General features: G+C 41.2%; 1 protein-coding gene across 1 annotated transcript in view; it reads left to right on the top strand.

The window, feature by feature from the left end:
* Positions 1-14,905, top strand: part of LOC145354649 (myosin-16-like) — a 77,416-nt gene that overhangs the window by 39,174 nt on the left and 23,337 nt on the right. Inside the window, exons 12-25 of the mRNA XM_080206080.1 lie at positions 1,076-1,225; positions 2,490-2,660; positions 3,365-3,541; positions 5,321-5,447; positions 5,803-5,861; positions 6,109-6,196; positions 6,605-6,722; positions 7,705-7,825; positions 9,452-9,588; positions 10,258-10,339; positions 11,470-11,643; positions 12,523-12,750; positions 13,751-13,855; positions 14,554-14,640. Of these exons, the coding sequence (XP_080062206.1) occupies positions 1,076-1,225; positions 2,490-2,660; positions 3,365-3,541; positions 5,321-5,447; positions 5,803-5,861; positions 6,109-6,196; positions 6,605-6,722; positions 7,705-7,825; positions 9,452-9,588; positions 10,258-10,339; positions 11,470-11,643; positions 12,523-12,750; positions 13,751-13,855; positions 14,554-14,640 (1,824 nt within the window). The remainder of the gene's footprint in view (positions 1-1,075; positions 1,226-2,489; positions 2,661-3,364; positions 3,542-5,320; positions 5,448-5,802; positions 5,862-6,108; positions 6,197-6,604; positions 6,723-7,704; positions 7,826-9,451; positions 9,589-10,257; positions 10,340-11,469; positions 11,644-12,522; positions 12,751-13,750; positions 13,856-14,553; positions 14,641-14,905) is intronic.

The following is a 14,905-nucleotide window of genomic DNA, read 5'->3' as shown; positions in this document are numbered from 1 at the left end:
CAATAATAAATCAAATCTAATCAAATCAAATGAACCTATTGCTTGCCAACTCCCACCTGTGCCCCATCCCACAGAGTGATTGTACACCTACTTAAAATCAAAGCCATTCCTATATTGTAAGAGCCTGTGGCAGCCATTTGACTGCTGAGCCATACTATACTGTGATACAACCAGAAAGAATACCATCTAAGGTGCATCTGTAAAAGTTGGTGAGAGTCTTGGCTGACATGCCAAATTTCCTTAGTCTTCTGAGAAAGTAGAGGAGTTGGTGAGCTTTCCCAACTATCGTGTCCTCATGGAGGGACCAGGACAGGTTGTTGGTGATCTGGACACCTAAAAACTTGAAGCTTTCAACCATTTCCATTACTTTGTCCCCATTGATGTAGACAGGAGCCTGTTCTCCTCTACGCTTCCTGAAGCTGATGACTATCTCCTTTGTTTTGTCGACATTGAGGGAGAGATTATTGTTGTTGCACCAGTATTGTCAAGAATTTTTAAAAATTCATTCCTGGGACATGGGTGTTGCTGGCTGCCCTTGGAGGGCAATTGAGAGTCAACCACATTGCCGTGGCTCTGGAGTCAAAGAACAACACAGCACGGGAAACAGGCCCTTCGACCCAACGAGCCCACACCGCCATCTTAACAATGTGTTTCTCCTCCTCTGCCCTTGACCCATGTCTATGCTTATGGTACCCCCATTGGAAACCAGATTAAGGGGAGAATAATTTAGGGACAATTTGTTACACCAATCAGCCTATCTTTGGGGTGTGAAAGCAATGTGAAAGCAAGCACATGAAGGCCAGACCTGGTAAGGATATCAGATTTCCTTCCCTAAACGACATTAGTGAACCAGATGGGTTTTTATGATGACAATACTTTCATGGTCATCAGTAGATTCATAATTAGAGATTTTTTTTATTGAATTCAAATTCCACTATCTGCTGTGGCAGAATTCAAACCCGTGTCCCCAGAACATTCGCTGAGTTTCTGAGTTAATTGTCCAGTGATAATGCTACTAGGCCAATGCCTCCCCAGTGATACTGATGAAAGAAACTTTATCCTTGCTCTTTTTCAGTGCTACAATGCGATTGGAGCTCTGGCAAAGGCTGTTTATGACAAAATGTTCAAGTGGATGGTTTTCAGAATCAACAAGACCTTGGACACCAAGTTACAGCGTCAGTATTTCATAGGAGTGCTGGACATTGCTGGCTTTGAGATCTTTGAGGTAAAGATTCCTATTGTGCTGCAACTTTAAATCTCAGCAAAAGGAAACAACACTCCTTTGTCACTGACAATTATTAAGCCAAAAAAATTACCCATCACAAAATAAAATCTTCTCTCCACTGAGGGTAAATTTTGACTTTGAATGATACTGTAAAAACAAATGGTGTCGGATAAGCTAGGCCTCAGTGAAAATCTGGGAGCTGTGAAATCAGAAGAAAATATTGCTCATTGAATGAAAATGAGAAAATGCTGAAGAAAACCCAGCATCTGTGGAGAGAGAAACAGAGATAACCTTGAGAGTCTGGATGACTCTTCTTCAGACTCTTGTTTCTCCATAGATGCTGCCAGGCCTACTGCGTTTATTCAGCACTTTGTTTTTATTTCAGATTCCCAGCGTCTGCAGTATTTTGCTTATCACTCAAAGTCTAAATAATTCCCCTGTGTTCTGAAAAGCATAACCCACTCATATTGTGAACAGAAATCCAGCTGAAGGGAATAAGTCAATGGATCAGAAATAAAGGATGCAGGTTCTATTTACTGTCAATCGGAGTTAGACTAGATGTCAATCTGTGCTGGTAATGAAACACATTGGAAGATGACAATTCAGGTGGATTCGGTGCAATTTTTGCAACACAAATAAATAAAACTCTGTTTCCTTGCAGCAAGTGGTGCTTTGTAGTTAGTTAGGTATGGAATAGTTCTGAACCAGAGCTCTGGGCTGGAGGTTCAGCAGACAGAGGGATGACATATCCACTTGTGCTGAGTCCAAAACAAGAGGACTTATACATATTACAGTCACAAAGAGAGAATTCATATTACCTGGAGAATAGTTAGAATTTGGAACCTGTTACCACATGGACTGGTTGAGATGAATGACATGAGGGGCAGCGGGAAAAACATGTCAGGGAGAAAAAAAGGAAAGGATATTTTGAGAGGATAAAATCGAATGGGAGGAGGCTCATGTGAAGCAGAAACACTGGCATAGATTACTAGGCCAAGTGGCCTATTGCTGTAAAGCCTCTGTAATCCATTGCAGCCTCATGGATAAAAAAGTATATTTGAAAACTGCGGCTTTGAGAGAATGAGTGGATCAACAGCCAAAAGGTGATTTTTTTTGAAAAAATGAATTTAAATTTTGCATTCTAAACAAATGGGCTGCTCATTCTAGATGTGAAGGTAATGAAAATTATCAATTAATTTTTCAAATGTATATAGATAGAAAAGGAACTTTGTTCTTATTCTCCGCTGTTCTTATCCTTCCACAGTTCAATAGCTTTGAGCAACTTTGCATCAACTTCACCAATGAGAAGCTGCAACAGTTTTTCAATCATCACATGTTCGTCCTGGAACAGGAAGAATATAAGAAAGAAGGAATTCTTTGGGATTTTATTGACTTTGGCATGGATCTGCAAGCCTGCATTGAGTTGCTGGAGAAGGTAATTCTGTCAAGGAAAGTTACATCAGCACATCTCAAAAGAAAGATCTGGTGGATTTATTGTTCTATGTCCTGAGGAGATAGAGTGTCACAGTTTATTTTCTGAGGGTCCTCTTGAGCACCTGAGGACATTTCGTTCCATTAAAGATGCTATATAAATATAATTTGTTGTTGGGTGCTGGAGAGTTGAAACAAAACAATAAATCTTGGAGAGGGAGAACCAAATTTATGGACTAAAGATTCCAGCTGGATGCATGAGAAATGCAAGGGCCTGACTGGTCAAGCCCCTGACCCTGCTTTGTGGATTTTCACACTCACCAAGGTAAGGCACTGTATTGCCGACGAGTGAAAGCATTTCAGCTGTCCAATGCCAACATCACATATTCCAAGTATTGAATAATGTGATGCAATGCAAAGCTAGCTGTGCCAACACTATACACAGCCACCAGATGGGCATTCTTTCTGCATTATTGTAGCACTTTCCACCTTCTAATTCTCCCATCAGCTTCACATCCTTAAATAAAATTTCCAAGTCACACCTAATTAAAGGTGCATTTTCTGTCTGTGGTCCGTATCCATTTATAATTTGAATCAGGTGTTGCAAATTTTCTTTGTATTGCAGCTTTCACTAATATATTTTGATCGCTAGAAATGGCACAGTTTCAATTGATTACAATGACTATTCTTCTTGTTATTTGTTTCCAGCCCATGGGCATCTTCTCTATCCTGGAAGAGCAGTGTGTGTTCCCCAAGGCCACTGATGCAACATTCAAGGCTGCCTTGTATGACAACCATTTGGGGAAGTCCAGCAATTTCCTGAAACCTAAAGGCGGGAAAGGCAAATCGCAAGCTACCTTTGAGCTTGTCCACTATGCTGGCACGGTAAATGTTTTTGCTGCTTCCGGAGAAGTGCATCACTCTGAAATTCCACAAAAGAAACTTGGTGGTGGTGGGTGTTGGACAGTGGGGAGTGAGGGTGTGGTTAAATTGGTCAACATTAATAACTGCAAACAGGCTTATGGCAAGTCCTGTCTGAAGTGAATTAGTAAAGAAAATTGAGCATGGTGTAAACTGAGTGTGCTGAATCAGCAACAACCCATTTCAAGCAACAGTCACTAAACAATTACATCCGCCCCCTCTGTTAAACCTAAAATGACCAACTTGCCATTCATAGCACGGCAAATCAATTCTGCCATATTTGTGCTTGAGATAAACCTAGATATTGTTCTCAACTTGTTAAACAACAGAAAAGCTGATTAAAGAACATTCCACAGCCATGCCATAGATTTGCACATTCACCAACAATGACACAAATGCCGGAATTTTAATGTCTTGTCCGCCCCAGAATCGGGGAGGGTGAAGCTCACAGAACGGCATTCTCCAATGGCCTCGGGTGGGACTTTATAACAAAGAAGTCATTTATGATGATAAGTCTAAGTGTGATAACACACTACCCTTACATATTATCATTCATTCCTATGTGTTCCATATTGCAATACTGTGCACAAAAATGTTCCATATTAGTTAATAATCACAGGAAATATATTTGTAGTCTCAATTAACATTATTAATGGACTCACAATATTGATCCTGGTTTATAATGATTTAATTTGTTGTTCTCAGATCTGTGAGACTGAAATTTACCCAGAGCCGATTTTAATTTGAACACTGCTGTCCTGATGAAAATCAAATAGTCGGGCAGGTGAAATGTCTCAGTTGAATTCGATAGACCGATTCCACTGCCTTTCTGTGAGTTATGGTCTTAATCACACCAAATTGGCAGCATGTAGTGTCAGGAACAGAAGAAGTCCAGGACGACAAATTATAAGGTCCCTGGTAGTCCAAGAGGAACAGGATTACTCCCCCCTCATACAATGAATAAAAATTCATATTTCCCTTGACCTAAGGTTCCTTACCCTGTTCCATCCCCGAAACATGAACACCTTTTCTGAGTCATGTTGAGGTCCAAGCTGGAGATGAGGACAGGATTTTTCAGCCCTGACTGCTATTGGGATTGTCTGATCCCACCAGAAGTCAATGGACTTTCAGTTGGTCCATCGGATTTCCAGTGGTAACTCCCACCACTGACAGGGTTGGAAAATCCTGGCTGAATTTTTGGAATTCTTTTCCAGAGAGCAATGACGTATTGGTAATTGAATATTTCACCTCATGAAGGAACAGCATTCCGAAAGCTCATGATTCCAAATAAACCTGTTGGACATTAATCTCATGTGAGACTTCTTACTGTGCCCATCCAGGTCTAATGCTGGCTTCTTGAATATTCTTCATGAATATTTTTAAGGCAGAGGTAGATAAATTCTTGATAAACAAGGGACTCAAAGGGTAGCAGTGATAGGCAGGAAAATGGATTTGAGGCCACAGTTAGGTCAGCCATGATCTTATTGATTAGGACCAGGCTCAAATGGGCCAAATAGCCTACTCCTGCTCCCAATTCTTATATTTGCGTTTCTTCTGGACCTTCAGACACCAAAGTTTGAATTTATGCTTGTCAGCTACTCTTCCTGCTCAACTCAGTTGATTAAAATCTCCTGGATTTCAGATTGCGGACATTAGGATGTCATCCAACTTGGTCCTTGCTTGCAGGCTTCCACATTCAGTTAATGTTGCTTTTAATACTATATTGCTCTTTCTCCTCACCAGGTTGGCTACTGCACTCAAGGTTGGCTGGAGAAGAACAAAGATCCCTTGAATGAAACCGTGGTGGGTCTTTTCCAGAAATCTTCCCAGGCCTTGCTGCCTGTTCTCTTCAAAGAAGAGGAAGCATCAGGTGAGTTTTTGGAAATATAGGTTATCCTTAGGGTGAGCCTGAGAAAAAGGATGAGCAAAAGGTGGAAACCAATGCCATCAAGTGTTGAGAAGTGAGTAATGCAAGGATAAAATACAAGTTTCTTTCATAAGTTTCTGGTGAACTTGGTAAATGTTTTAACCTTGATGAATTTTTGATTGAACTTTTGTCAAGCAGTTTGGTGTGTCTTTCCATGTTTTGGGCATTAACAATCAGCATGATCCGTGTGCTTAGGCATGGAGATACCCATTAACATTAATCTGTCTCCTGCATAAAACAGTGAGAGCTTTTATTTATTGAGTGCAATTGTTTATTTGGCAAAACCATCTCTTTGCAGGTGGCACTAAGAAGCAGAAGAAAGGCTCGTCTTTCCAGACAGTTTCTGCCTTCTACAGGGTAAGAGCTCTGCATAGATTTCCCAACAGAAACAGTCAGCACCTTCTCTCGCTTCCTCTTTGAACTCTGCTTCTCTATTCTTCATTCTCCTTGCCCTCATTTGTGTCCCTTCACATTTCCAGACACAAGGAGGAGTTAGTCATTATTTTCACTCCGTTCTTTACCTACGCCATTCTTTGACCTTTTTTTTGCCTTGTCTAAGTTCACCTTGCAACAACCTTTATTGTGCCATTTCTCAACATTATAGGAACAATTGAACAAGCTGATGACCACACTGCGCAGCACAGCTCCGCACTTTGTCCGATGTATTGTGCCAAATGAAAACAAACAGTCAGGTGAGTTCTACTCTCACACGCCATTCTGTCCAAATGGTCAATGCTAGGATTTATACTCCACTCAAGCCTTCTCCTGCTTTTCTTCATCTAACATGATCAGCATATCCTTCTATTACTTTCTCCCTCATGTTCTAATCTTTCTTCCCCTTTACTGCATCTATGCTATTGCCTCAACTATTCCTCTGGTAGCGAGTTCACATTCTCACCACTCTGGGTTATTGAAAATATTTTTATAACTGGGCAACAGTTCGTTGCTCAAGAACTTGATGGAATGGAAATGAATGGGAAGGGACTTGACAGATTGGAATTTGAAGATTGAGTGATAATAATATCCATTAAACAAAATTAAATGTTAGGCCCAACTGTATTGGAGTGTTGTTAATTGTGAATGTGTGAATTATATTCTAGGTGTGTGTGATGCTGGCCTGATTCTTCACCAGTTGGCTTGTAATGGTGTGCTGGAAGGAATCCGTATCTGCAGGAAAGGTTTCCCCAATAGACTGCAGTATCCTGAGTTCAAACAGAGGCAAGTACATCTAGGCTTACCTCGATACAATCGCAACACGACCAACACTTGAGCAAGTCCATTGGTGTCACTGGAAATAGGTTGTCACCTTCCACTTATCACCATAGGAATCAATTAATTGTTTTTATATATCACTTTGAATGACACAAACATTTCCTAAAGTTCTTGACAGGAGCATTGTCAAAGACAAAATTTGGCACCAAGTGACATGAGGAGATGATAGAACAAGTGACAAAAAGTTAGGTCAAGGAAGTGGATTCTAAAGGAAAAGAAAGAGAGAGGTAAAGTGTTATAGGAAGGGAATTCAGAGCTTTTGATTCAGTCATAGCCATCAATGGCAAGGTAATGAAAATCAAGATGTGCAAGAAACTTATATTGGAGTAGCAGAAAGATCCCAGGAGGTTGTAGGATTGGAAGAGGTGACTGAAACAAGGAGCGACGCTATCGAAGGATTTGAATACAAGGATGAACATTTTAAGATTGAGGCATTATCAGACCAAGAGTCAATGTAGATCAGCAAGTAAAGGGATGGTGGATAAATAGCTTAAGATATGGGCAGCAGCGCTTTGGATGAGTTCGAGTTTGCAGAGGCTGTAAGATGGAAGGTTGTCCAGGAGAGTAAGGTTGAGTAAACAGTCAACAAAGCCACAGCTAGAGTTTCAGAAGCCAATGAGCTGGCAAAGGGGCAGTTACAGGTAATGTTACAGAAATGGAACTTGATGAAATCAGTGTTGGAGAGCATGTGGGGTTGGAAGCTCACCTCAGGATCAATTAGGATACCAGGGTTCTGATTAGTCTGGTTCAACCTCAGACAGTGACCAGGGAAAGGGATGGGATCAGAGTTTGTGGGCTCCAAAATCTATTATTGTGTCTTAATCACTGCAAAACAGAAAAATAAACTTAAGTTAGAGAGACAACAAACATAATACAACCTGCAGGCCTACATAACATTTGCATTATTTAACTAACTGTTTTTGTTCAGGTACCACATCTTGAACCCAAATGTCATTCCGAAGGGATTTGTTGATAACAAGAAAGCATCAGAATTGGTCCTTGGTTCCATTGGCCTTGATGAGAACGAGTACAAAATTGGACATACAAAGGTAACGATGCATCATCAGGTCAAATAGGAAAACTCTTGAATTCTAAAATTACGCAGAAGTTACTGCAGATATGAGGATGCATTTGGGAGAAAGGATAGATATTGCCATATTACTTTCAAATTTGGTTGTACATTGTTGTTTGAAAAACACGTGGCCCTGATATCCATTTCCCTGTCATGAGCACCTTTTTCTTAATCCAGATTGACTCTGTGCCCAACACAGACCCCCCCACCAGCACCAGGGAATCCTTCTCCCCACCACAGAACTCCACCCCCGCCATGGAATCCACCCCTCTCAGCAGACACAGGCCCGAACTGCCTCCATCTCCCAGCCCCAGCAGACACAGAACCGCTGGCACCTCCCCCACTGCACTGCCCTCAGCACTGTCCAAGCGCTGTCCCATAGCACTGCTAGGGGGCAGTGCCAGGGCAATGCCAAGGTAGGGCCTAGGCATGGCTCTCTCTCCCCGGGGCTGTACTGATCTGTATGCTCTAAGCAGGTTCTGTTTGTCAGTTCCCCAATTTTTAAATCTATTTTAAACTTTGCTAGTTGTGATGTCATGTCGTTGGGTGAGGGTGGGGGATGTCACAAGAGAGAGGCCCACTAATTATATTGAAATATATTCAAATGCCATTCCCATCATTGCATGGCAGTAACACTGTTACATCACTGTCAGGGGAGGGGGGGAGTGAGGAATATCTAGTGGAGAAATCCCACCGGTGTAAAAATTATTTTGAGACTCTCCCTGGATTCTCCACCCCACCCACCAAAAACGGCAGCAGAATTTGCCCCCAGTATTCCAGTTGAGGTCTAACTCGTGTCTTGTATAAGTTCAGCATAACCTCCTTGCTGTTATACTCTATGTCCGTATTAATAAAGCCCAAAATACGAAATGCTTTAAATGCTCAAACTGCCTGGCCACCTTCAATGATCTATGCACACAGGCACTAATCTCTGCTCCTGCACACCCTTAAGAATTTTACTTTTTATTTTACTGCTTATCTCTCTTTGTTCGTCCTACCAAAATGTATCACCTTGTATTTATCTGCATTGAAATTCATTCCCCACTCATCTGCCTGCTCCACCAACTTGTCTGTGTCCTTTTGAAGTTCTACATTGCCCTCTTCAAAGTTTACTAGGCTTTTAATAGGGTAGAGAAAGAAATTATTTTCTTTGCTGGAAAGTTCAATTACAAGGGAGCAGAATCTTAATATTAGTTTTTTTATTCATTTCCAGGACATGGGCTTGGCTGATTGACCAGCATTTATTGCCATTCCTAGTTACCCTTGTTCAGAGTTCAGAGTCAACCACAGTGCTGTGGCTCTGGAGTCACAAGTTTGAGGGGTTGAATGGTACTCTCCTGTTCCTATGTTCTATTCAATCTTGGCTGTCTTATGCAAGACCAATTCTTACTTACATCAGAAATGAAACAGAGTAAGAGATGTGAATTCACAGAAATTTAGGATGTATTTCTTTAGTTTAGTGGTTGCAATTATCCTTAGTACTTACTGCTGTGCTGGGATGCTGATGTTTGTGATGCAGTTTACTGGCGTTAGATACAGATGGAGGTAAAATCTCCCATTTGAGTTTGTTATACAGTTCACGTTATTTTTGTGTACTTCGCAGGTATTCTTCAGGGCTGGTGTTTTGGCTAAACTAGAGGATTTCCGTGATGAGCGACTGGCAAAGATTATGACAATGATTCAGTCTCGTTCCCGTGGGTTGCTGATGCGTATAGAATTCAAAAAGATGTTGGAGAGAAGGTGAGATTCTGCAATCAGTAACACTTTATGTATGATTCCTCCAATTAAAATGTATTCTGCATCGTCTTTAAGTAATATTTTTCATAAAATCAAATCTCGTCACAAAGGCATTGCGAGAAAAAAAAGGACAAGGCCTATTTAATTTGCCTTCTGTCATCCTGACGGTCACGTGGTATAATGGAGCTGTTAACAAATCTGAGCAATCAATCTCCATTAATTAGTCTACAGCAGATCCAGACATGACATGAGGAAAGCCCCTGTGGTTGAAAGCTTTAAAGCCAGAAGTCTAAAGGCACCTTTCTTTTCCCCAAGCACACTGCACTTAACTCCACACGTCCATATGTATTAGAGATTTATTTTGTGCAAACCACACAATCACATCATTCAAATGAACCGAGATTTTATGCATACCTGCAGCAAATATAGCAGTTCACAATTCAGTTTGGAAATTCCTGACCAGTGTCCTGACAGCAAAACAACTTCAACCCAGCCTCCCAAATTCTCCTGGAAACATTTTATCAGGTTATTTGCACATTTTGGATAAGCACAGGAATGACTGTCATGTAATGACTGGGTAAAATATAATGAGAAGGTGATATCGGAGTGAATAAAGAGGCAAGTTTTTATCTACTGCTAAGATGTACCTTTCTCCCACTCTTTTATCTCCAGAATGGCATTGATAGTTATTCAGCGTAATATCCGCAAATTCCTGCAATTACGTTACTGGGGCTGGTGGAAGCTTTACACTAAGGTATTTATTACAATGTGTTTTTCCAAAATCATATCATGTAAAAAATAACTTCTGATGTTCTTATGCTGAGCTATAGAGATTCAGATCGGTATTAATCCTTACATCAGCAAGGTCAATGTCGGGCAGAAAAGGCAATGGCAGCTTTGTCTGCCTTATAGTGCAGCACTAAACTTCAAGTTCCACACCGTATCACTGGCAAGGCAGCCTCCAATTTGCACGTCCCACCAGCAACTTAAAAAAAATGAAGATCAAGGCACCATTTTTAAAGGCTGCCCCACCACACAAGGAGTGAATCAGCTCCTGAATGCCCTCTCCCCCATGCCCCTGAGCACTACCTGGGCACACCCGGAACTCCCTGGCACTGTCCAGGCAGGGACAAGGCGGGTATTCAGAGTGTGCTGGGATGTCAGGGCAGTGCCAGGGGGTGCCTGGGTAGTATGTGGGAATGATCCTCTCCTCTCACCTCTGGATTCCCCTGGGAGGTCTACTCACCAGGTGCGCAACTTCAGAGACCAGTCATGATTGATGCTGTTCTGACATCATGCCAAAATGGATGGATGTTCAGACAGGGGGTGGGGTGGGGTACGATTCTGGCATAGCGGATTGATTATCATATGTTAATTTATTCTAATGATGTTCCTGTGGAAAGTACCAGCCTTTGTCTGCTTTGGGACTTCCTACTAAGTTAAATGCAATATGAATGCAGAAATAAAAGCAGCAAAAGCTGGCAACACTCAACAGCTCTGACAGCATCTGTGAGGAGAGAACCTGATGAAAGGTCATGACCTGAAACTTTGAACTGGATTTTATAGCCTCGATTGAGTGAGACCTGGAGTTCCGGCCTGAGGTCAATGGACATTTCTGTTGTCCGCCACTTGCCCGCTTCGATTCTGTGGCGGGTGAGGTGGTAGAATTCTGGCGATCAGCTCTGTTTCTCTCTACAAAGACAGTTGCCAGACCTGCTCAGTTTTTCCAACATTTTCCGTTTCTATTTCAGATTTCCAGTATCTGCAATATTGTATTTTTGGATTACTATATCAATTCAGGTTGTTCTTACTGTCTGTTCCACAGTACCTGTCGTTGCTAGCTATGCTTTGGATAGCAGACTGATTCAATCCTGTTCTTTGTAGGTTAAGCCTCTGTTGAACGTGGCCCGTCAGGAAGATGAGATGAAGCAGAAAGAGGAGGAACTTAGGGCTGCGATGACACAGACCAATGATCTCCTGAACCGTGTCAAGGAACTCGAGGAGAAGACAGCAACTCTCTCACAGGAAAAGAATGATCTCTTACTGCAAGTCCAGGCTGTAAGTAATCTGCAACTAGCAAGCAATAAGTCATAGCCATGTTAACATAAGAAACTTTAATTTACCCGGGACTAATTTAGCCAATTCTACTTTAGTACATGTGTAGTGATTAACTTCATTATGACAGTTGTCTTAGTTGACGTGCAGCATCTCTGAAAGTGCAGCACTTCCTCATTACTGCTTTGGATCAGCCAAGGTCTGTGTTTCAGATTCTGAAATGAGACTAGAACCACAACTTTCTGACTCAAAGGCAAGAACGGTACCCAATGAGCCAAGGTTGACAAAGCATACATTTTTCTTCATTCAGTCACCCTCACCTACGTGTAATTCTGTTTTATTTTTATATATAAAGCATACGAAATACAGGAACTGTGATCATATCAGACATGTGCCTATGATTCATAAAGCAATGATTGTACTCGATAATAGTAACAAATATTTTGAATTCTGGCACTGATATTAAAAAAATCAAATCAATAACTTTTCACTGCAGAGTACAACAGCGCACAAGTTTCTCCTATCTCTCAACAAACACTTCATCCATACGCTGACATACATCCGCATATTCATTATTTACAAGGATTAAGGTGATGGACATGGGGAGAATTTTGTTTACTCAGCAGATTGTTATGATCTAGAATGCATTGCCTGAAAGATAGTAGAAACAGACTCAAACACAATTTTCAAAAAAGATTTGATAAATATGAAAATGAAAACAAGTTGCATGCCACAAGCAAAGAGCAAGGGATTGGGTCTAATTGAATGACTCTTTCAAAGACACAATGGACTCTGTGATTCTATGATATTATCACGTCGAAGCAAACGGTCTAAGCAACATCACCAGGAAATTACCTGCATTTCCCTTTTCCTCATTCACAGGAACAAGAAAACATCACTGATCTTGAGGAACGTCTGACTCAACTGATGAAGACTAAGATGGAGTATGAAAATCAGATCTCAGATATGAAGGAACGGCTTGAGGAAGAGGAGAACGCCAGCTTAAGTCTCTCAAATAACAAGAGAAAGCTCGAGACAGAACTGTCTGACCTGAAACTGGATCTTGAGGGTCTGGAGACAACACTTGTAAAAACTGAGAAAGAAAAGCAGGTACCATGAAAATTTACCTGCTTATTATTTCCCTTGCAAAGCCATTAAAAGGCCGAATGTAGTTACATTTAAAGTCTGGAGACTTATAAATGTCTACATACCTGCAAGTCCATTCAAGACCCTATTTCCCCATACCCATCCCAAGGTTTCATTGATATCCAGCACATTCATGGACAAGTGAAGGAGGTGGAGCCTTTCCCAACAACTTTCTGCATTGCTGAATTAATCTTTGGACAGGAGGTTCAGACTCCAGGCAGACCCCAATTTGAAGATAGAGCAAGATTCTAAACAATAGAAATCCACCAGGACTGATTTCCCCTGGATTTCTGTGTCCTTACCTTTCCATTGCCACCCCAAATTTGGGCAGTAATAAGACAAAAATTGTACCCCAAACTCACCCCCAATAGTACCCTCAACCCTGACCCACTGATGTCAACTGAGAATTTAGAAATGGCCATGCTTATCTCATACTTCTAAAACAACGAAAAAAACCCCTCAAACCTCTCCATCTGCTATGGAATTCCCCTCAGTCTCAAACAGTCTGAAAGACGTGCTAATTAGGTGCATTGGCCATGCTAAATTCTCCTTCAGTGTACGTGAACAGGCGCCGGAGTGTGGTGACTAGGGGATTTTCACAGTAATTTCATTGCAATGTTAATGAAAGCTGACTTGTGACAATAATAAATAAACTTTAAACAGCAGCTTGTCTGTGCACTTGCATACATGTACAAATAAAGACATGCACACATTTAATGGGCAGGATTTTCCACTCCTTCCTGCCAGTGACCACCGCTCCCCCCCCCCCACCCCCCTCACCATAGGTTCACCAATTGTGCACGGCACAAACAATGAGAAACCCCATTGACAGTGGCAGGGTCTGGAAGATTCTACCACCAGCCAATGACAGACTGCCTCCACTGCTGAGAATCACATGGAGGGTGGGGTGCTGAAAGTTTAAAGTTACCATCCAGTCATTACCTGTTTTATTCAATCTCACTAGGCTCTAGATAGCAAGGTTCGCTCGCTGACCCAAGACCTCAGTCAAAGAGATGATTCAATTGCCAAGCTGCAAAAGGAGAAAAGAGCTTTAGATGAACTTCACCAGGTTGGTATGAGTCTACAGAACCCCTACACTACCAGTTCTATTGGTACCTTTAATTATTTTGAAATTTCCTATTATTGTCACTGCTCTGTTATCCAATGAGTTTGTAGCTACATACAGTTGAGCTAAGTTGCATCAATCCATTGAGTGTACGGTCTGTGAAAATGCTATTTCTTCACGTCTGGTGTTGAGATTCAGATCACTACTAGACTAATAGAATTAAAGCAGCTTCTATCTGATGGTGTTCAGTGTGTTGTCAGAGTGCTCATCATGTTTACACATGACTGCTTTGCTGCTTGTAGCAATTAACAATACTTTTCGTGGAAATGATGCCACAGGACTTCCTTCATAATTGAACCTACTGAATGTTGATGCCATCATAAATAAGTGCTTACTGTGGGATTTATAAATAAACAGCATCAAATCTTCAACTCCATGACAACACAGTGATTCGTAACTAACTTCACAATGGGTGTATTTACACCAGATGAACAGTAGTGGTTTTGGAAGGCAGCTCACCACCACCTTCTCGGGCAATTAGGGATGGGCAATAAATTCTGGCATAGCCAGTGATGCCCACATCCCTTGAAAGAGAATAAAAAACCTTAGTTAAATCAATGTACTTGCAGCTCTATTAAAACCAAAGTATCTGGAATCATCCCTCAATCAAATAATATTTTTGTCCTGTACTATTATTCCAGAAAACACTGGATGATCTTCAATCTGAGGAAGATAAAGTCAATCACCTCACCAAGACCAATGGAAAACTCAACTCTCAGATCCAAGAGGTAAAATATGTTACTGTTTGCCATGGTTGTCCAAGTTTTTTGCCTTCACTGGCGACATACTGACATACTTGTTTGTTAAGGGTCCTTAAAGGTTGTGCAAAAGGTTTAGATGCATGTTCCCATTAATGTGGATATATACATATCCAAGTGTCCTGATTTGGGATTTATCCATCCATAACACAACAGTGGGATGAATAAACATTTCCAAATTTACTGATTTACCACATTGAAAAGGGTAAATCTGAAGTATAAATGAGAATAGAAT

The sequence above is a fragment of the Carcharhinus amblyrhynchos genome, chromosome 18, assembly GCF_965287045.1.
Source record: "Carcharhinus amblyrhynchos chromosome 18, sCarAmb.v2.hapA, whole genome shotgun sequence".
In the NCBI taxonomy this organism is placed as follows: domain Eukaryota; kingdom Metazoa; phylum Chordata; class Chondrichthyes; order Carcharhiniformes; family Carcharhinidae; genus Carcharhinus; species Carcharhinus amblyrhynchos.
The sequence above is the reverse complement of the archived record's forward strand: the minus strand, read 5'-3'. Positions and strand labels throughout refer to the sequence as shown.